Source organism: Parasteatoda tepidariorum, chromosome 10, assembly GCF_043381705.1.
Source record: "Parasteatoda tepidariorum isolate YZ-2023 chromosome 10, CAS_Ptep_4.0, whole genome shotgun sequence".
Lineage (NCBI taxonomy): Eukaryota > Metazoa > Arthropoda > Arachnida > Araneae > Theridiidae > Parasteatoda > Parasteatoda tepidariorum.
Genome location: NC_092213.1, coordinates 50,353,761 through 50,376,636, shown reverse-complemented (window position 1 = coordinate 50,376,636; position 22,876 = coordinate 50,353,761). Strand labels below are relative to the sequence as shown.

The following is a 22,876-nucleotide window of genomic DNA, read 5'->3' as shown; positions in this document are numbered from 1 at the left end:
TTCAAGAATAAATAAAAGTGACTTGTGCTCTTTTCATATAAAATAAAACTGAAGTTAAAATAAGAATACATCTTTGTGAACCTTTTCATTTCAATATTTTATTTACACAGTTTTAAGTTACCTGAGATTGGTGAAATATGTAAAAAATCAAATGAAAACTGTTGTCAAAAGTTAAAATAAAAGAAGAACGTATTTTACAGTATTCAACTTTAGCACAAGGTGTAGAGCTTTTATTAAGCCAGCAATATGCATAATATATCTTATAAAATTTTAAAAAAAAGTAGTAGTATTTAAGAAATTTGTTGAATTTTTTTTATCATTTGCTTTAAAAATTACTGAAAATTATCTATTTATTGCCAGTTTTTTTTTATAAATTATATAATGGTCATGGGCATATGAGCCGCTCAGAAGCCAATGCGGTTAAGTCCATTTTTTGATATTTTCTGATTTTTGGAAATTTTGATGAAATAAATAATAATCTTCTTAGTTATTAAAGGATTTACTTGTTGGTTACTTTTTTCTGGGTTAAACAGCCCTTTTTTTAATAGCTTCTGAATATATTGTATAATAATTTCAGAAGCCATTGTGAATAAGTCCACCTTTTATCAATATTTTTTTACATAAACTTTGAAATAAAAATTAAATTCTTCTTCTTCTTTCGATATTTTTTGGTAACACTGAAAAACAAGAAATTCATAGTAGCAGTCAGTCAGGGTTGCCGGACGTAGTATTTTTAATACTACGATAGTTTTTTTTCACCAAAAAAAAGGGGTATGGTATTTTTCGTAGTATTTTTACAGGACATTAAGGACAACGTGTGGAGATCAAGATTTACATTTAAATAACTCGGAAGAAGATGGTGTTTGTTATGATGAATAAACATAAAACTTATGACAATAAATGTTTTTTTATTATTTTTACATAAATTTCTTATCTTTTTCAGCTGCCAAAGGGTAAAAGTCCTAAAATTTTTAAGATGCTGTCATTATTTCAATAAATACTTACGTTTTTATTTACACATCCTGTACNTGTTGTCAAAAGTTAAAATAAAAGAAGAACGTATTTTACAGTATTCAACTATAGCACAAGGTGTAGAGCTTTTATTAAACCAACAATATGCGTAATATATCTTATAAAATTTGAAAAAAGTAGTAGTATTTAAGAAATTCGTTGAATTTTCTTTTATCATTTGTTTTAAAAATTACGGAAAATAATCTATTTATTGCCAGTTTTTTTATAAATTATATAATGGTCATGGGCATATAATTATATGGAATAAATGTCTAATTGGATATCAATAATGTGTATTAGAACGATTTAACTTGTTTCTTGCTTAACATGTTAATTTTTAAAGGGCAAAATAATATTTTATATTCAAAAATAGAAAGAAAAATGTATTAAGTTAACAAAAAAAANAAAAATAGAAAGAAAAATGTATTGAGTTAGCAAAAAAAAAAAAAAAAAAACGATTGTTTTCTTTTCCTTCTTCTAATAACACACTTAGACAGTGGGATGTTAATTTGCTCAAGATTACAAAATATTGTTCATTAGTTGTCAAAAGTTTTTCTCGTATTTTGTTTTAATAAAAATAAATTTATTTTCGCCTTTTCAATCCACTTGAAAAACGTGATTTTTAAGAACTTTATTAAATCTAAAATTTAATACATTCATAGGCATGAAAAAAAATTTCGCAGAAAATTTCATACAAGATTTGGTTTTAAATTTGTCATCAAGATCTATGACTTTAATACAACTTGGATTCTGTGATTCTGTAATTGATTTCGAATATATCTAGAGAGAATTGGTTTTAAAACTGCTAAAAGTATTTTTTTTTTCTATCAGCTTTATTTTTAGGGATACAACGTTGTTAACCCCTCAACGATCGGTTAATTTTCAAGAAAACGGTCATAAAAGTGCCTATTTTTTTTATTAGTGCTATTTGATTAGTGCTGACATCTAGTTTAAAATAAACTAACTATCTACAATTACTTTAAAAATATCCTGGTACTGCCCTCTGGTGTGTAAAATGAGAAATACAATTTTTTCCGGGCAAAAGAAATGAATTAGTTTTATTCTTATTGGCGCGTTACTACTGAGCAATCCAGCCCGGAAATATAACGGGAGCGAGAAATAGAGGGCGAAACCTCACCCCGTCATTTTCACAGGAGCGAGAAGTAACTTAGTCAAAATAAAAGTGAAAATCAAGCCGCTGTACTAAAGGAATAAAAAATCTAATCAAAACAAGGGGTTGCAAGCTATGTACTTTCCTAAGTGCATTCCTAGAAGGGGTTGCGATCTATTCCAGCAGTTTCCAAAAGGTGTTCCACGGAATCTTAGGGGCCCTTGGAAGAGTCACAACGAGATTCCGAGGATTATCATTTTTTAAAATCTCTAATGAGTTCTAAAACCCGTAATTACATTTGTGGGCAATCAATGAATTATCAATATCAACAGGCAATTATTAATAATAAAGCAATCAATAAAAATAAATCAATCAATTTTTATTTAATATTTTGGTTTAAAAAAATAGCAAGAATTTCAAAAGAATAATTGAACTCATATTTAAAAAAAAAATTGCTGAATTTTAAATGCCATATCGAGTTTTAAAAAGATAGCTTTTTTCATTTGTTGAGAAAGCATGCCGAAATGAAGTCGAAATCAGTTTAAAAATTTGAGGGATCAAACATAACGTTCTTTATGAGATTGTATAAATCACGTAGTTCGCAATTTAGCAACGCTAAATATCTAATAGTAGAGTTAATCGAGAGCAACTATTCATAAACCTTCATACACAACTGTTCTCACTATTCATAAGAGCATTGCATGAATACACTTTTTGAAAAAATATATCATTAGATTAGTGGATGTATGAAAAAAGGCAGAACTGGTTTTATATTAAATTTAGCAACTCAATTTAATTTTAAAATTACGGTGAAGTAACCAGGAGCAGTCTGTCCATCCAATTAATCGTAACGTTTATGGTTCGGAACATTTCTTTACCCTTACGGATTTGAAACCGTTTACAACTGGTACTGTTCAAAAGCCATGAATACAAAACTATCCATTTACCTCTGCTCTAGCATGACTTCAAAATAGTAAAAGTGAAGTTTAACTGGACTTTGGAGGTTTGGCTTTTCGCTGGATAATGACCTTTGGAGTTAAGTTGTTTTCGAATTGTATTCAAGTAAACTTCAATTTGATTTCCAGTGAATCGTATCTAGTGAGTTAATTAATTTTTCTAGTTGTGCAATCCATCGTGAGAGATAGGAAATACTACATTTTTAGAGTTAAGAACCTCTGTGGAGCTGCCATCTTTGCTTGAAATATTATTANTCCTAGAAGGGGTTGCGATCTATTCCAGCAGTTTCCAAAAGGTGTTCCACGGAATCTTAGGGGCCCTTGGAAGAGTCACAACGAGATTCCAAGGATTATTATTTTTTAAAACCTCTAATGAGTTTTAAAACCCGTTATTACATTTGTAGCAATCAATGAATTATCAATATTAATAGGCAATTAATAATAATAAAGCACACATAGTTTGCAATTTAGCAACGTTAAATCTCTAATAGTAGAGTTAATCGAGAACAACTGTTCACATACAACTGTTCTCACTATTCATAAGTGCATTACACGAATACACTTTTTGAAAAAAGATATCGGTAGATTAGTGAATGTATGAAAAAAAACTAATAGGTAAAAACTGATTTTATATTAAATTCAACAACCCAATTTTAATTTTAAAATTACGGTGAAGTAACCAGGAGCAGTCTGTCCATCCAATTAGTCGTAACGTTGACTGTTAGGAACATTTTTTTACCATTACGGATTTGAAACCGCTTACAACTGGTGCTGTTAAAAAGCCATGAATACAAAGCTATACGGTTCGTATCCATTTACTTCTAGCATGGTTTCAAAATAGTAAAAATGTCGTTTATCTGAACTTTGGAGGTTTGGCTTTTCGTTCGATAATGATCTTTGAAGTTAAGTTGTTTTCGAATTGTGTTCAAGCAAATTTCAATTCAGTGAATCGTATCTAACGATGCAATCTATCAAGTGAACTGTATGACTGTATCTAGTGAGTTAACTAATTTTTCTAGTTGTGCAATCCATCGTTAGAAATAGGAAATACTACATTTTTAGAGTTAAGAATCTCTGTGGAGCTGCCATCTTTGCTTGAAATATTATTATTTCAGAAGTCCAGGGTCATTAATTGAGAAGTTCAAGAACACTGGAAACTCCTCGCAGGTTGAAGGAATGGAGGAAATATTTAAATGAAAAAATTTCACAGTAAGGTTCAAGCCCCTGAAATAAAAATTAACCCCTTTTTGCATGAAATTTCCATCATAACATTTAGTGAACAATATTGTACACAAAACAGGTGTATTGTAAATTGGTTGTTGTTATCAATTTTTTTCACGACTATTGCGTAATAAGGAACGTAGCTTTCAAAAAAGAAAATCATAAGTCGCAATCATTACAGCAGGTTTGAACTTTTCATTCCACTGTTTGTCGTGGTTAAAGGAAACGTGCAAATTCTTGAATATTTTTTATTACTAATCTGAGATTTTCATAGCTAATAAAAGCGATAAGGAGTGGAATAAATAATTTTTTTTTCTCTTTTTTTTGGCGATTTTTATCTAATACCCCAAATAATCTTTCTAGAAAGATGTCACATCACTATGCAGTTGTTCCACTTCTAATGCATGACGAAAATGCTTTTTACTACATGTTTATTTTATGTTATTTTTGTAGAGAAATTTAGAAGGGTGGGAAGGGAAGATTACTCGGATCAGTTAGAAGGCTGTCATAAGATGGGTCTTGATAACGAAAACTCTGACAAAGAATACCGCGATGCAGATAAAATTATAACATTATTGCAGGAGGAGGATAATTATTGTTTTTATTTTAATTATTGTTAGGAATAAAAATGATACATAGATACATTTTTTTTTTTTGTACTTAGCTTAAAATGTAAATTTGCATGATGATATATATTTCCCAAATGCTTTATTTTTTTAAATATTTTATATTTTTATACTATGGTTTTTTTAAAACATTTTTCCTTTAATATAGAGCATGAATTGTATCACCCTGATTTATTTTACAAAAAAGAAGGAAAAAATCTTACAAAGAAGGGTTAAATAAATTATTATTTAACCATTTTTCCAAAGAAATTTCTAACGGTATTTTCAGTTCTAAAATCCTAGAAACTAAAATAAATAATAGTTCTTGTAGGATTGTGTTATCTGATCGTTGACGTTGCATCTACTGATCATGATGTTTGCTGTATTAAAATGTTCTCAGTCTATGTTTGCTGTATTGCCGGCCGATGGTCGAGTGGTTAGCGTGCTGGCTGCGGGTTCGAATCCCGCTCAGGGCATGGATGTTTCTCTCTCTGTGTTGTTCTCTATTGTGTGATGTGTGAAGGTGGCCCACCCCATAAAACGGGTATCTGTGGCAGTGTGGCGTGGGTAATGTTGCTCGCCTCCGTACCTTAGGTTCACAGGTGCCCACTGGGTAACGTTAAATGAGTAACACTTACGGCATCTTGCCAGGCGAAGAACGTAAAAGTTCAGTGCCTGCGTTAGGGGGGGGGGATGTTTGCTGTATTAAAATGTCGAACTACCATGTCGTGGTATCTACAGAGATTATAATATAGCAACATAATTGCAATTATAGTATATCTACATAAATGCCAATTTCGCAATTTTTCAAACCTGTTGCTTTTCGGCAGGTGATTCAAAAATCTTGATCAGATCTTATATGCATTCTTCTTATATTAACAACACCTGTTACATCATGTATGTCAAATAAAGTATTTATTGTTTGGGAGGGTCCCAGAAACTCGATAAATCATGCTATTGTCTGATCGTCTACGTTTCCTCCAATATAATCCCCATCGTCTTTGATATTTCTTTACCGAAAGAAGGTATTTGACATGATAAAAATATCTGTTCTTTTTTAACGCAGGTGCATTTTCTTATAAATGTCAACTTGCATGTCCAAAAATGAGAAATGAAAGTTAATTATATCGAATAAATTTCCTTTGTCCTCATACTTCCTACGAAATTTCTACAATATTCAGTAAGCTTCCCGCCAGTTCTTTTATCTGTAACATTTAGATGTAAGTATACTATTAGTATTGTTGTGTTACAGTCAATGTAATTGATCACTTAATACATTATAATAATTATTGTTATCGTTAATGATAACCAAGTATGTTGAATAAAGTAAATAACAGAATTTATCACATTTACCTGTTATTATAAATAATTACCGATAAAGTTTGGTCATTGTAATAATTTATCCAAAAAATAGCTTGAAATTTTGGTTTTGATAAAGTATACAAAATTCCTTAATAAAAAAGATATGTTTCGAGGCCAACAATAATAAGGTTGCTAATTTGTTTTACTACCCATTAAAAGCACAGTTGAATTAATTAGTATAGTTGTTTTGTTTAAATTGTTAGCATTTTTGTACTGTTCTAAAATTGTGAACATGTAAGAGGCACTCTCATTTGAGTAAGATGAATTTATATTTATATATTGTTTTGGTTTTTGACTGTATAATTGATTATAAATATCGAAATGTACTTGAAATTATACTCATTTAAAAAGACGAACCAGCTAGTTGCCGNTATATATGTTATTAATGTTATTATTAACATTAATAACATATATAAGCTATTTGTGCTTATGTGAGATTCGTCTACAAACGGCTTTTGATCCGTCCTCTAAATCAGTTCTTTCGTCAACTCGATACGCCGTACGCTCTAAATAACAAAATGGGCTCAAAATCTTGCAGGAAAAAAAGATTTTTTAATGGAAGAAAATTAATTTCCGGTTCCGAATTTCATTCCGGTTATCTGGTTTTCCGGTTTTCTGATTTCCGGATAAGAGGTTCTGCACTGTACCAATAAAGTTTGATAATTGTAATAATTTATTCAAAAAATAGCTTGAAATTTTGGTTTTAATAAAATTTACTAAATTCCTTAATTTCAAAAGAAAGATATGGTTCGAGGCTAACGATAACAAGGTTGTTAAATTATTTTATTATCCATTAAAAGCACCATTGAATTAATTAGTGTATTTGTTTTGTTTAAATTGTTATCATTTTTGTACTGTTCTAAAAGTGTGAACATGTAAGAGACAAAGTTACATGTAAGAGGCACTCTCACTTGCGCGAGATGAGTTTATAATTGCATATTGTCTTATTTTTTCACTGTATGTCGTATAGATTATAAATATCGATTATAAGTATCGAAATATTTGAAATTCTACTAATTTAAAAAGGCGGACCAGTTGGTTGCCGGAGGCGACTTGTTATTTGCATAGAAATGACAACTTAAAAACATCATTTCTAAACTAACATTTAAATTTCGCTTTGCTATTTTAAAAGCAAAGTTAAATACTTTTCAACAAGTTGAGTTATAAGAAATCCAAGTTTTTATATTCTTTTAAACTATGTTATTTTGATTAGTCAAATTATAATGTTATTTTAATGTTAGAACACAAAAATGTAATGAAATCGGCTAAGTAATTTCTAAGTAATAAATTTTTTTAAATTTTTATTTCTCAAAAGCCAGTTGAGCGATTCCGGTCAATTTTGTATCTGAGCCATGGTTTCTCAGGTGATAGAGCGCTCGCCTTCCGATGAGGTGATCCGGGTTCGAATCCCAGCGATGAATGGTCCATATGAATTCCGCACCCGGCTTGCACCGACCACTGCGTTGACATAAAATATCCTCAGTGGTACTCGGATCATGGGGTAGAAACCCTTGACGTCATGTTAACCGTGGGTGGTTTTCCTCTCCATGTAACGAAAATGCGGTTTAGTTTCATCAAATAGTCCTCCTCGAAGACAAATTTCTCCCGATACTTGATCCAGGAGTTCCACTTTTCTCTGGATTGGGTTCACAATTACAAGATTACGGAGTTGAGCATTGCTAGCTGTAAAGTCAAAATTGGGTCGGCTGTTTAACAACGGTTATAAAATATGAGACTTTGTATTTGTTATTTAAAAGTAAACAGTTCAAAATTATTTCATTCAATCAATTAAAAAATTTTACGAGCATTATTAAATTAAATAATAAAAAAATGAAACACATTTTTTTTTTTCATCTTCGAGTTTTATCATAATCGAGTTTTATGATTATGTTTACAATTCGTTTTAAAAAAATTCGAAATATGGCGAAATACGCGTTAAGTGAAATATACATTTAAGACGAAAGACTGTTCTCTTGACTAAACTATCAGAGCCTTGTTTTCTAGACTGTGGTTGACTCTCGTATTCTGATTGTCGAAAATCTATGTCTGGCGAAGGAATTGTATATTTTTTCAAAAAAAAAAACTATTTTTTCCAATTTTTTGCTTAATTAATAATTAGCAATGATTAATTAGCGTAGTTGAGGAACATTGGAACCATAAGAATTAGTATTCAGTTTATCAATATCCGGTTAAAAAAAACTTAGTTTGATGTCCCTTTTGATAATTTTCAGTTAACTAGGCGCAAGTAAATTCGACATTTTTTTCAAAATTTATTTATTTATTTTAGTTTTAATTTTTTGCAACAGTGTGATTTTTTAAAATAATAAGTAAAAATAATTGTTATTTAATATAATATTGTTATTTAATACTGTTAATTAATATAATATAATAATTGAAATTACTTGCTACCGAAAAAGTAACTTTTTTTATTTGTCTTATTACTCTACATCACGATGTAATAACTATTTAATACTTATTTCGAGGTCCTAGTCTGAAATATGAGTAAACATAATCATCTACTGGATCACGCATTTCATTAAGTTAAGCACAAAAAATTATTTATAAAAATGTCCTCCGTGTTTTAATTAAAAACTCTATGTATACCTTATGAACACCTAAATAAACAATGTTGTCAAACCCGTAGTCCTCTATAGCTTCGAAGAAAAAATTTATTGCTATCGTCGTGTTTACACGCATTCATTTTTTTTTACATGCAATTATTTTCTATATTTTCATAAAATGATATAGCATGGCTATATTAAATAATATGTACAGTGCGCAAAATAAAAAACTGACCATCCTGAATAACTTTTGATCTAATGATCGGATTTTCACGTTCTAGGACTCAATCTTAAAGTTTTAAGGTGGTGACTTCAAATGGCTAATTAATTGATGCAGTTGATATTTTAAGGTATGAAATCAGACATGAAAACGTACTTTCTCTAAATAAACATGCCTTTTTTCGACGGTCTTGATTTTGTGACCCTCAAAATATAGAGAGTAGCCGTAATCTGGGAAATATGGTCCTAATAGTTTTGTCAGGAAAGCAGTCCTAAGTTTAGACCCTTTAATGTTAATTTAACTTCTTGCGCATTTCACCATATTTCAGGAACTTTTTAAGCGAACTGAAATTTTTTTGCGCACTATTATAAAATTCGTTTATCTAACTTTGAGTAAATATTTATTGTTTTATCATTATTTTATTTAAAAAGAGTCGAAAATTTTGAATTGTAATGTACAAAATATTTTACTGCATCATTTTAAAGAACGCAATTTTAAATGGCAAAATACAAAATGTGAGTGAAATCGGTCAAATAGTTCTTGTGAAATCCAAATTTAAAAAAGTCACGTTTTCAAAATTTGATTTCTCAGTAACTATTCAACCACTTTTAACCAAATTTTGTAAATTACGTTCGTTAAAATGATGCAAAAATAATCGTTACTTTACAATTCATAATTTTTATTGACTATTATTAAATAAAATAATAAAAAATAATATTTTTATTAGCTATATTTTGCATAAAATTAACTTTAAATAAATTAATTTTATAATAGTGTGAAGAAAATTTCTACCCACTTAAGAAGTTCTAGAGCTATATAATGAAACACGCAAAATGTAAAATTAATATTAGGGAGTCCAAACTTTGGACCACTCTCCTAATCAAACTATTGAAACCTTATTTCCCAGATTACGACTCTATCCCCCTATATTTTGAAGGTCAGAAATACAAATTCGTCAAAAAAAGGCACGTTTTTTCAGAGAAAGTACAAATTTGTAACTAAAAATACCGTCTGCACTAATTAATTAGTATATTTGAAATCACCCTCTCGAATCATTATGATTGAGTCTTAGAACATAAAGATCCGATCATTCGTTTAAAATTATTTAGGATCATCCGTTTATTTATTTATGACGCTTTATACTCGTAGCTGTGGAAAAAAACACAAATACTAAGTTGCAAAATTTTTCTAAAATAAAAATAACATTAAGTATATTAATTCGAAACATTTACGTATAGAAATTTGTTTATTTTATTGCATTAATCAATTGCGATTACTTACTTGCGTAATTATTTTAATTATTTTTTATTTTTCAGTCATTAAAAATTTTACCAAGGAGAAAATAATTTACTACACGATTACTGTTGATTTTGGCAAGGATGGAAAAAGTAATTTCATTCTGTTTCGTAATAGCACTTGTTTTTTTGAACTTTGTTGAATGCAAAAATCTAGGTAAGTGAAAAAAGGATCCATCTATAACAATTCAATTTACTTTTCATATAACTGTGCATTAGAAATTGGGAAAGATAAAAAGTTTTCTTACTATATTTTAAAAAAAAAATCTAATGTCATTATTAAACATTGCGAGTTCCTATATCTAATTTAAGTTCGATTAATTTACTAGTTGAGATCAATTTAGGCAGGAAAGAAGAATGCCTGCCTATGATTCATCAGATAAAACTACCTTATTGAAGACTCTATGTGACGTTTACGAGAAAGTTAATTTAAGTTTAGTTTTCTTTCGGTGCATTTTGGCTTTCAACCAGTCAGAGAATATTACCCATCTCTCATAACCCTCTAACCAAAGTGAGATATAGGACCTCTAGCGAATGCTAGGACCTCATATCACGTGATTTACAATCAATAAAAATGTAACAATTCCGATGACCGAGTTCTTCTGCTTCATGTAGTATTGTAACGAACCAACGATGATTCAAATAAAACTTCCCATTATCCACCATGTAAAAAAAGAATTTATTAATTTGAATTTTTTATAGCTATATAACAAATTCAAATTAATAAATTCTTTTTAACTAATTCTTTTCTGATATAGTGGAATTCAGAAAAATTTCCTGATATCTTAAATAAAACTTTTAAAGAACGATGCGCAAAATAAACCATGTTCTTAGGGGAAGTAGGAGTGAAAATAATTATAGTTTGATGTAAAATGTTTTCCTTCTCATAGGATGTATCAACATTTAGTAAACATTCGATATATAATAAATTATTCAAGGTAAGAATGTTTCCCTCAGAGTTTTCTATTTGAAACGATGTTAAAAAAAATTATTATTTCGAATATTTTTCTTTTTGTATACTTTTTCCTTTGGATATATTGAATTTTCGTTCATATGTAGAGGAAATCAATAATTATTCTCGGTATCTATAAATTATTTTTTTTAAAAACTACACAAAACAAAGTTTTAAGAGGAAGAAGAGGAGTAATTTTAAGTAAATAATAATTTTTTTTCCTGAAATATACCTGTAGTGGACTACATTATGTAATGATTTTTTTAGCATTTTTACTGAATTCAGTATTTTTTTAGTAATATTTTTAGTATCTCTTTGTGTAATTGTGCATTAGTGTCTCAAAATGTTGTGCCGAATAGGCATCTCTTTCCAATTTCAATATTTTCATTCTGATTTCCTCTTATGTGATTGTATCTCCATTGTTTATACATAATAATGGACATAAATAATTAGAAGGCTGAAAAGGACGCACGGGAGAAATCTTTCACGGCAAATACTCTTTCACCTACATAAGTAATTTAAAATTTAAATAAAATTGAAAAAAATTGGTTCAGCTAAACTTTGGGTAAACCATGAAGTTTCAAATTCTGATTCTGATTTATTTTTTTTCTTCTCAAATTCATTTTTCAGAATATCAAAAAGCCAACAAATAATGGGAGTATTATGCAATAGGGAAGTTATATTGCAATAATTTGTTTGCATTTTAATATTTTGATGACTTTTTTTAACATTTGATACTTTATGGTAGTGTGTCTAAACTCACTTTTCTCAAAACTTTTAATTTCAAGATACGACCTTGCAAAATTTGACACGAAAAGTTTATACCCTTGGTACAGCGATCCTCTTAAGTATTTCGAACTCCTGATAAATACTCACGAATTCTCCATTAACTACAATATTTTAAAGAAAAATTAGTAATAATAATATTCTCTTTTTATTCTCAATTCATATTCTGAAATAGAGGAAATCAGATTTTTTTTGTCTAAAGTTAATTTTTTAAATAAATATAAAAAATATATCGAGTTTCTAAAGGAAAAAGTGAAGATGGTAAGGAACCTTGAATTCTTCGGATTTTCTTAGGGACTAAAATAAAAATGTCTTTGGAAAGATTTAGAACTTTAAGAGCTTATTCGAAGAAAGTTCTAAAAAATAGTTTTTTAAATTTTATATATTTCGGGGGAAGATCTTATTTTAATCTTTACTAATTCTACAACATTAATTTATTTTATAAAGTCATTAAATTTCAAAGTTCTCAGCGGTAAAAAAACAACGAAAAGATCTTTGAGTTTTTTTTTCCTTCTTTTTTTGTGTAAAAGAAGGTTTCAACTGCATTTGGCAACCAACAGTCCATGATTAACTTTAGAAAGTCTTTCTTTTCCCAGCAAGTTACTATGCGTTAGTTTTGTCTACTCACAGCCATCAACAATTCTTTACTGTTTTTTGTACCGTTTGTTTTTCGCCACTAAAAACTGAAATTATAGCATTAAAACAATATTTTTCGAGCCGCGGTAGCTCAGTGGTTGAGCTGTCTTTGCAAAGGAGTGAGGTTCGATCCACGATGGCAGATTAAAACCCACTCAGCTTCATATCGATGGGTACCAGTTCGTCTGGAAAATTAATGCTGCCTGTGCGTAACGCTGATCATAGTCATGCGGTTGGTCTCCAAATTGTGGTACCAAGACCTCCTTGGCTTACAGCAGGCTTTCACGAGAATACTTTACTTTTCACTATAGTCGATAGGGTGTACAGATATATAAAGTGTAAAATAATATTTTACAAATTAAAATGATTTTTTTTCCATCTTAAAAAATAATTCTTGTTATCATCCTTACTCTGCATGTTATTTCGAATTTAATTCCGACCAGCATGACAGTTATGTATAAACTAAATACTACCTCAAATGGTTAAAATGCGAACTTTATGAAGCAAACAGATTAATTGACTTTCAGAATTATAGATTTTGTCAATTGAAACTTGTAAACCAAAAATAGAAAAGTCAAAGTATGATCTTTATTTCCTGTCGTCAGCTTCTACGCTAGTTTGCTCAAATTCACTTAAATGTCACTCAGAATAATTAAATTCACTCAATTCTCCATTTCGCGTTAAAATTTAGAAATTATTTTTCCCATGTGTGTGCAATATTTTACTTTCTTGTTTAACAGTGATCAATTCAATTAACTTTTTTATTTTTTTCAATTTTATAGATCCAGCTGCTGAAGAATTTTTGAAAATAGTAAATGCAGAAAATATAAAAGCCACGTACGTTCTTATTTTGAACATTCCTATTTAACATTTACATACACTTTTCAAAAGTTAAGGAATTAAAACAGCGTAATGACCTTAAGATATAATGAACCAAATCATGTAGTGAATTTTAATATGAAGGTGCATCAAAATTATGACAAAAAGGAAAAGACACGCTCTCAAGATCAGGAATTAACGAGCATCACAGTGAGATAGTGATGCAGTGGAGAAATTAATACGGGTTATTTCTCCTAGAGGCAATATTGGTTTCATAACGAACTTTCATGGTATTTGCGGGGAAATAAAAACACATTTGGAGAAAGAAATTTTCTTGATACTGTAAATCCCCATTCTTGCATTAAGGCCTATCTTAGCCTAAGGTTTCAAAGCGTCAAGCGCATTATTGCACACATGCTAGGTGGAAAACAGAGCTAGAGATTTGGATAGTCACTCCAACCTCTGTAATAACTTCTATTTTGAGGTATTCCTCAACCATAACCTGTAAGTACTGACTATTGATCAACAGCAGCTCCCTGAAAGATTTGCAGGTCTGTGCGGCTATCTAGAGTTCATTGAGATACGTCTATATCCCTCTGGAGGTCATACCTCACATAATTGCCATCTATAAGTGTCATTCTGAAAAATATCTTCTAAAATCTGTAAAAGTCATTTTGTTGCTTAATATTTTGTACTATCTAGATGTGATGTCCATGAACTTATGATCGGAAATATCCTTTCTGCTAACATCGTTTTTGTTTTACCTCCATGCATTCCCCCCCCCCAAAAAAAAAAACTCATTTGATTTGGTTCATTACTTCTTAGGTTATCGACAAAAAGGTGCTAATTCCTCAACTTTTACTCTTGAGTATAGTTGCCATTTTTAATCAATATGAATACTATCAGTTTCTTCTCGATTACTTTGTGAGTAATTGCCTGAGTAAGTCCTACCTTAAGTCACTGGTCCCGCAGTGGACTGATCGTTAAGACATGGTTCCCAGCAGATCACCGAAGTCAAGCATCACTGACTGCGGTCAGTGTGCGGGTGGGTGACCACTTGGATCAGTCTGCGTAGGGACCGAGGGTGAGCGGTATTCGTCCTCGTTAAACTGTTCTACCGTAAAGTGCTCGACTTCGCGTGCAGGTCGTCGGGCTACCGAAGCGGGGGTGCCATCCCCTCTGCGGAGGATCAAAATTGTGATGGCATGTCTTCGGATCATCCTCAGGGATGTTTCCCAGACCGTCGCCAATAGCCCATTGTGCAGCTCTAGTGCGACGTAAATGAACAAAAACAAACAAATACCTTAAGTCACTGATGAAATTTTATATAATAACGACGATCTCACTGATAATCGATCATATATGTGAAAACGAAGACATGTATATTTTCAAGAAGTTTGGAATCTCAAGAAATATAAATTAAATGTTGGCTTGCTTCGATTAAAAAAATAAACTTATGCAACCATCGATTACATCAAGCAATAAGGAATCAATAGATTTTACTCGTTAGAATAATTTTAGCTATTACTTCAATATTCTTGATTGCCTTAAAAAAATTATAATTTTTAAAAAAAATTTTAATTTTGAAAAAAAGGAAAAGATTGTTAAAAGAAAGAAGCATATACCTTCTTAATGGGCTAGAAATTAGATAGAATTTAGTGCTATAAAATAAGTAATGTGGCATTCAAGAGAGCCAAAAAATAAACGCTGAAATATTAAATAATGAAGCTAACTCTCTAAACTAACTTGAAAACTAAGGTGCTATAAATTTTTTATAGCCACCAANAAAAAACTCACATTTGATTTGGTTCATTACTTCTTAGGTTATCGACAAAAAAGTGCTAATTCCTCAACTTTTACTCTTGAGTATAGTTGCCATTTTTAATCAATATGAATACTATCAGTTTCTTCTCGATTACTTTGTGAGTAATTGTTTGAGTAAGTCCTACCTTAAGTCACTGATGATAATATTTAAAATAATAACGACGATCTCACTGATAATCGAGCATATATGTGAAAACGAAGACATGTATATTTTCAAGAAGTTAGGAATCTCAAGAAATCTAAATTAAATGTTGGCTTGCTTCGATTAAAAAAACAAACTTATGCAACCATCGACTACATCAAGTAATAAGGAATCAATAGGTTTTGCTCGTTAGAATAATTTTAGCTATTACTTCAATATTCTTGATTGCCTTAAAAAAATTATAATTTTTAAAAAAATTTAAAATTTTGAATAAAAGAAAAAGATAAATATAAATTCTTAATGGGCTAGAAATTAGATAGAATTTAGTGCTATAAAATAAGTAATGTGGCATTCAAAAGGGCCAAAAAATAAACGCTGAAATATTAAGTAATGAAGCTAACTCTCTAAACTAATTTGAAAACTAAGATGCTATAAATTTTTTATAGCCACCAAGGCTAGAGATATTTGTCTGTTCAGAATCCGCCCATGAAATAAGCTTTAACTCATTAGAAAATCGTCATTAAAAAAATGCAACTTAATATAGGAAAAACGTTAATGAGGATACATAGGAGGACGTCCTGAGGAAGCATAAACTAAGACGGAAAGATTAAAAGTGAACAATTAAAAAGAGATTATTCGAAACACCTCCAAGTTTGTATTTTCATCTCGCTTCCTCACTAGTGATTCAACAGTTAACACTTTCAATAACTGTTTTGCCTTTTCCTTGCATCAATATTAATTTGTAACTTCTAATGTGTATGCCTTTTTCATTTCATTTATGTATCAAGGTATTATCAAGGAATAAGGATGGTAACTTTAGAACACCGTCTGTGTTCAAAGAGCACCTGCTTGTTGTTCTTGTTCAAAGAATTGTTAGCGTCGTTTTCTGAAGTTAAGAAATAACAGTGAAAAAGGCGTGCGAATACAAGACGCATTTTAAATTCAACCGTCTGAAAATTTCATCGTTCATCAAATTTACCTTTTTAATTTATTTTAATTTTTATAAGCTATAAGGAATCATATAGTTAGCTGCTGATAACATATTTGCAACACATATTTTAATTAGCTGTTTGCAATTGAAGAGCTAAAGCTTTACTTAAACACGCGAATAATTTTCTCGTATCAGCTTTACTAAGACAGATCCAGAATGGTTAAATTATGACAAATGCTATTTTCGCAGTTCCGCAAAAAAAAAAGTTTTGCTTGTTGACTGTATTTATAATTTATTTAGGAATGTATTTCAGTAAGCTAATAACAAAACAAAATTTTTTCTGTGAGCTCCTTTTTTTAAATCCACCGTAGGTCTTCGAAATGCATCAACTTCTTTTTTGTGAATTCAGCATAGTTTTGATAATACTCTAAAATTAGAATGATAAAGTTGTTGTTGTTGTTCTTCCTTTACGTCACACTAGAGCTGCACAATGGGCTATTGGCGACGGTTTGGGAAACATCCCTTAGGATGATCCGAAGACATGCCATCACAATTTTGATCCTATACAGAGGGTATGGCACCCCCGCTTCGGTAGCCCGACGACCTGCACGCGAAGTCGAGCTCTTTACGGTAGAACAGTTTAACGAGGACCAATATAGAATCATAAAGAAAATAATTCTAATATTTTAAATGATAACACCAAATAAAAGGTGTATCGGGCGTTATTATTGTTTTATTAAAATTACGTACGTTTACAGGCTTATGTGCTCAATTTAGGCTTATAAGCTTTTGTCAAGTAGAAGGATAGATAGAACATTTCAGAGAAGGACATCAGTACGAATATCTTCAGGGTTACTGTGGGATTTGAACCCACCACCTCCGCTCTTCATGCAGCGTTTGGCGGGTGATACCGCACGGCCAAAAAGCCCCGTGTGTGTCCGGCAAGCAATGTCACTGAATTTATTGTGTAGCTGAACTCGTTTCATAACACTCAAACTGGTTTAGTCGAAAAATGGAGCAGTCAGCTTACGCATGCGTGTTTGTTCAATATTTTCTGGGGTATCCATAGAGTGAAAACAGGGCATCACCAGAATGTCATGCCCTTCATGTGATTTACGCTCTTCCGATCACTGTAGATGGAGTATAAGAACCTCATTGGTAAAATACATTCTCCGACGGAAAACTCGTCAATCATGTCTTTTTCTCTTGATAGCATTCGCAAGTGCAGAAATCGCAAGCAGTAAGAATGGCCGTTTAAGTCCTTTGTGCAAGCCTCTTTACTAAATCAATTGTTCCGAAAGGATGTTTTTGTACTGAAGTTTTCAAATGCCGAAACAAAAGAAATCAGAGGGGGCTACGTACTTAAGTACTTAACTGTAAAGTTACGAAAAACCGCTAGTACTTTCTAAAAATTGGGTCACAAAAGCGGAGTGGCAAGGAAAATGGGTAACAGATTAACACGACAAGCATGAAATTGGAACAGAAAACAGAGCAGTAACACTCTGAAAACGAAGTAATATGTTGTTATGGAGAAGTTTTCAATTGACTGCGGTGTCACTGCGGTATATATTAGAATGTTTAATGTCATTAAATGAATTCCCAAATGTCACACGCGTCATATTGTTATTGGTCGTGGGCATTAATTGACTTCCAACACGAAATTCATCACTGGCTTCTTCGCTATCTTTAAAGAATTTAATGTCCCCCTGATAGATTTGGTCTACCGACAAACAACTAGCAGCAAAGGTCATCTTTATCACGGAAAAATCTCTTGCTAAATTTCATATCCAACCAACATGAAAGTCATAAGTGATGACTGGCATTACAACCAAAAACGAATGCTTGTCTTTACTCCTCAGGTGATCGAAGACAAGTGAGTGACAAAGTATCCCTAAGATTACCAGCCTCTTTACCGATCCCACTGGACATATGAGTCATAAATTAAATTAAGTGACATTACTTTATGAGCAATCTATATCAATTTAAAATTAAAGAAATTTCTTTTTTCGTTTGCTGAACTGAGAATTTTAAATATTTAGTAATTTAGGCTGCGATGTGAACTTCCTAAGGTATACAGATAAATGAAATCTCTTTTGAAATCAATGTAAGAATATAGCCAAAATTAGTTTCAAAATTTCCCGCACCAGACAGAAGAAATTTAATTATAAGCTTGTGTAAGTGATTCATTTTGTTCCCGCATTAGTGCTGTTTCAAAGCTTCAATTAAACAAAAACTATTTTTTTAAAATTTAAATGGAATGTATATATATTTTTAATAGGTACAAAATAATACAATTCATTAAGTTATTTATATTATAGACACAGGCTTTGTTAATTTTGCCGTTTCATTTTATTCGAATCGCAATTTATACGGTTGTGGGTTTATCCATTCAAGATTTCAAAAATGTCTCTTTCCAAATTTCATGCATCACATTCTTTCTCAACATTTTGAAACGTTGAAGTTATTTATTTTATTTCCACTGTAGTATTCCATTAAATATGCTGTGATTACCACGACGAGCTTTCGAAAAAAGTATATTTCAGAGATATATGCTCATCTGTAGAATTTTATTTCTCCAGCAACAAATTTCATATCCTTTTTTCATTTTAAAATCAAAATAAAATTTTCGTTTCGTTTTGTTAATCCAAAGTTTCGTATGACTTTGGCTAACATAGAATATAAAAAACAATGCCTGAAAACCATTTTCAGAATTTTTTTTCGTAACAAAATCCTCCACAAAATTCTTTTATGATTTCTACTACATAATACTTCTTTCAGCCATGAACCACAGGAAAAAAGTGATCCCAATTGTACTCTTCAATTTCATGAGTGCACCAATAAGAGGCATAGTTGCTGTAGAAGTATGTTCAAGCTCGAATGTACATGCATGTACCCAGAACCGAACGAAGGTGTTATTCCTGGAGAGACAGAATTTTGCACTTGCCAGAAGCCCTGGGAAAAGGAAGTAATTGAGACATCTGTTCATTATCTCAAGAAACTTGGTTTTTGAATGGAAATAAAAGTCGATCAATAAAAAAATAACGAAATTATGGCCTGTTGAATTTTATTTCCACATGCATTTTGTGTATTAATACTGGTCTTTTAAACAGAAAAAAAACAGGCCCGTTTCTTAAGAGCAAATACAGAACTTGCTATTTGATGAATTAAATTGGCATTTAATAATTAAAAATGACTCCTACCTATGACAACGCTTCGTATGTTTTCCCTATTAGCGAGTGGATAGTCATAGGAGAAGGAAGTAAGTTAATCTTCGTCCTTATTTTTAAATAAATTAAAACTAAACATAGTTCTAAAAGAAAGCGTCATCGAAGTTTTGGAATATATTTTTGACAATTTAATTGCAAAAAATATTATATAAGGGGAAAATATCCTAGTAGATTCCATTTACAACTGAAAGGAGGAGGAGGTGGGAAAGGGGGAGAGTCAAGGCATGTAAAAGGTCTTTTCCCTCCCTAGAGGACGAATTCGAGCATTGCAATCACAAATATAAACACAGAGTTTGTGATAATGTATTATAAATTGTGATGCTATTTTTCTACATTTCAGAAAGTTCATAAAAATATTATAATTTGATTATTGAAGTTTAAACAGAGAGAATGGTCGATTCTCTTCAAATATATTTTAAGAGTCCACACGAATGTCCACAGAAAATATTTCAAGTGTGAAAAAACGTTACTTGATAAGTAAGGAATTTCTTTTTTTTTCTAACAATGAACAGAAAGTATTATTTTTGCAGAGATTCAAAAGACGAATGCATCAAAAAACACTATGAATGTACCAATGATCGGAACAACTGCTGCTACGGCCGTTTCTTACAGCTTTCGTGTCACTGCTATGAATACCATGACGAAGAAGAGAATATGAGCTCAAGATGCAAATGTATGAAACCACCTTACCAAAAAGCTCTAGAATTTGGTTTTAACATGTGGAATTTCTTCGTTGGAAAATGAATAAATGTAGTTGAATAAAATATTTGCCAGATCATATAAATATTTCTTATTTTGAATTAAAACATTTAGTGAGTTCAGTAGAAAAATCTGGGGGGAGATGAAATTACTCGGGCTGTAGTATTATTTTATTCTTAGTTAATTTTTAGTTCACCAAGATTAAATATTTCGCTGATCTCAGTAAAGGGTGGTAAAAACTGATAATATTTCGAGTTCTTATTTTTTTTTTTTTTTTTGGAGTGAAGAATATTCTTAGCGCATTTAAATTAAAAAAGTTAAATAGCAACCTAAGAAAACTTTTCCTTTGGTAGCAAATTAAAACACCAAGAGTGCGAATGCTGTAACGCGAACTGTTAAATTAAGTATTAATGAATTATAAAATTCATTATTTGGAAGCATTCTGACCAGAAACAAATGAAAAGGCATAAATCCCATATTTCTTATTAATAACATAAAAACTTCAAAGCTAGTTTACTGAAATTCAACAAAATGACGATTAAAACCTTCATATCATAGGTTACACCAGTAGCAAATTAAGTTCATCAGTAAAAATTAAATATTAGAAAAAACAAAGAGTGGAATTGAACAAATTACTTTAGTTTTCTTGAGATGTGAAATATTTTTGTTAGATTTGTAAAAAAATTCACTCCGCACATAAACGTGTACTTTTAGAGCACATATACGATGGTCATATTGTTCATTTAATATGAAATTTAAAATAGAAAATTCGACTTGAGTACGTGTCAATAAAAATTAATTGAAAATATATAAGAATAAAAATTCTGAACTTTAAGAATACTTTTACCTCCCCAGATCCAATGCTTAATATATTGGTCAATATTTATATACACTACACACTGATAAAAAGAAATCGCTAAAAAACGTACAAAGGTCTGACAGAAAGTTTCAGATTCATTTTTCTGTTTTACCATTACAAATCGCAGTTTTTTTCACAATTGCATTCGCATGTGATCATATAAACGAATCGTTTGTTGAGATTATTGCTTTATAGGGGTCCATTTTTCGGCATTATTTCTTTAAGGGGTCTATTGTGTCCCTGGTTGACTGCTCTCACAGTTTCCTCAAACATTCTGCAACGTGGGAAGTAGCGGATTCAAAACCAGCCGTAATCCTGAATGTATCTTTGCGTTGTTTATCCCCAATTTGTATCCTCTGTTTTTTTAACTTGAACATTGTTTATAAACTCTACTTGATAAAGATAAAGACCACACAAGGCTGCATATATATGAGCAATAAAAAATAAATAAATACGACAGGAGGGTTGAAAGCAACCTTCTAACATCACAATCTTGCAAAAATTAATGCGTGAAAATTAACGAAAAATAAACACGTGATGAGCAGAGAGCCAATAATTACGCACCTAAATTCCATTCGCAACAGAAAGAAGACGCAATTTGAGAAATGTGGTCGCAATATTTTAGTCGTGAGAACGGCCAAAAGCTTGAACCCCTTAATGATAATTTACTTTTCGCCATATCTCCAGCAATTTAAGTGAATTTGATCTAAGCAAATAGTTTTTTAAGCGATTTGAAAAACTTTTGCACACAATTATGAAATTTGTTAACTCAAACATAATTCCATTCAAGAAATAAACTTTAAAATTTTTTTATTATTTTTTCTTATTTTATTTAATAGGGGTCAAAAGCATTTTGAATTGTATGGCAAACAAATTTTTACATCATTTTAAAAAATGTAATTTTAAATGGCAAAATACTAAATTTGAATGAAATCTATCTAATAATCCCTGAGAATTGAAATATTTAAAATGAATATAATCTAAAGGTTGTCCCCCTCACTTCGTCATTCTTGTACGAGCCACTTAATGGGTTTGCTAGGTGTTTATTAAAAAATAAAATAAGATTATAAACCGATTCCTAATTAGAAACCTACTTTCTCTTTTCTTTTGTGCAGATTCATTTATTTATTTATTTATAATTTTAAATATTATTGAGATAGGTAGTGTTTTCTTTCCTTTTTATCAACAGAAATTTTTTAAAAATACTTAAAGAATAATATTAAAATAAATGTTGCCTTTGCTCTTGATATATCTTCAAAGAAAGTTTTTGATTCTTTCATGAAAATATATTTTAATATTCGTAAGTATACATTTTAATGTTCTGCAAAAATATTTTTGATTCTTTGTTAAACTTTAATATTTTATATTTTTTTACGATGCTTGGTTAAATAAAGTTAGAACATAAATTTGACCTTTTTATTTATTTATTTTTCTTCTGAATTTGATCCTAATTAATTTGAAATCTGACATGAAAGTAGTTGTGTATTCACGATTCTCAGAAAAAGAGTGTTAAAACACTTTTTTTCTTCATATTGCATTCAGTAAATATTTTAAAAGACATAGATTCCTTATAATACATTGCTTATAGCAATTAAAAATTAAGTACCTGTTTTTCGAATTCAAACAAAAAGCACCATGCTAAAACTGACAGTTGAAATA

At 30.5% G+C, this 22,876-nt stretch overlaps 1 protein-coding gene across 2 annotated transcripts; it reads left to right on the top strand.

The window, feature by feature from the left end:
- The first annotated feature begins 5,877 nt into the window (after nucleotides 1-5,877).
- Nucleotides 5,878-20,443, top strand: LOC107447126 (U1-lycotoxin-Ls1b-like). 2 transcript variants are annotated; one of them, XM_016061970.4, is made up of 4 exons: nucleotides 5,878-6,124; nucleotides 10,364-10,499; nucleotides 13,499-13,553; nucleotides 20,190-20,443. In XM_016061970.4, the coding sequence occupies exons 2-4, from the start codon at nucleotides 10,427-10,429 to the stop codon at nucleotides 20,401-20,403; spliced, it is 342 nt and encodes a 113-aa protein (XP_015917456.2). In that variant the 5' UTR covers nucleotides 5,878-6,124; nucleotides 10,364-10,426; the 3' UTR covers nucleotides 20,404-20,443. The 2 variants fall into 2 exon arrangements, with proteins under 2 accessions (XP_015917456.2, XP_015917450.1); XM_016061964.4 differs by lacking the exon at nucleotides 20,190-20,443 and adding an exon at nucleotides 19,211-19,482 and having other exon boundaries at nucleotides 5,987-6,124.
- The last annotated feature ends 2,433 nt before the right edge of the window (nucleotides 20,444-22,876 follow it).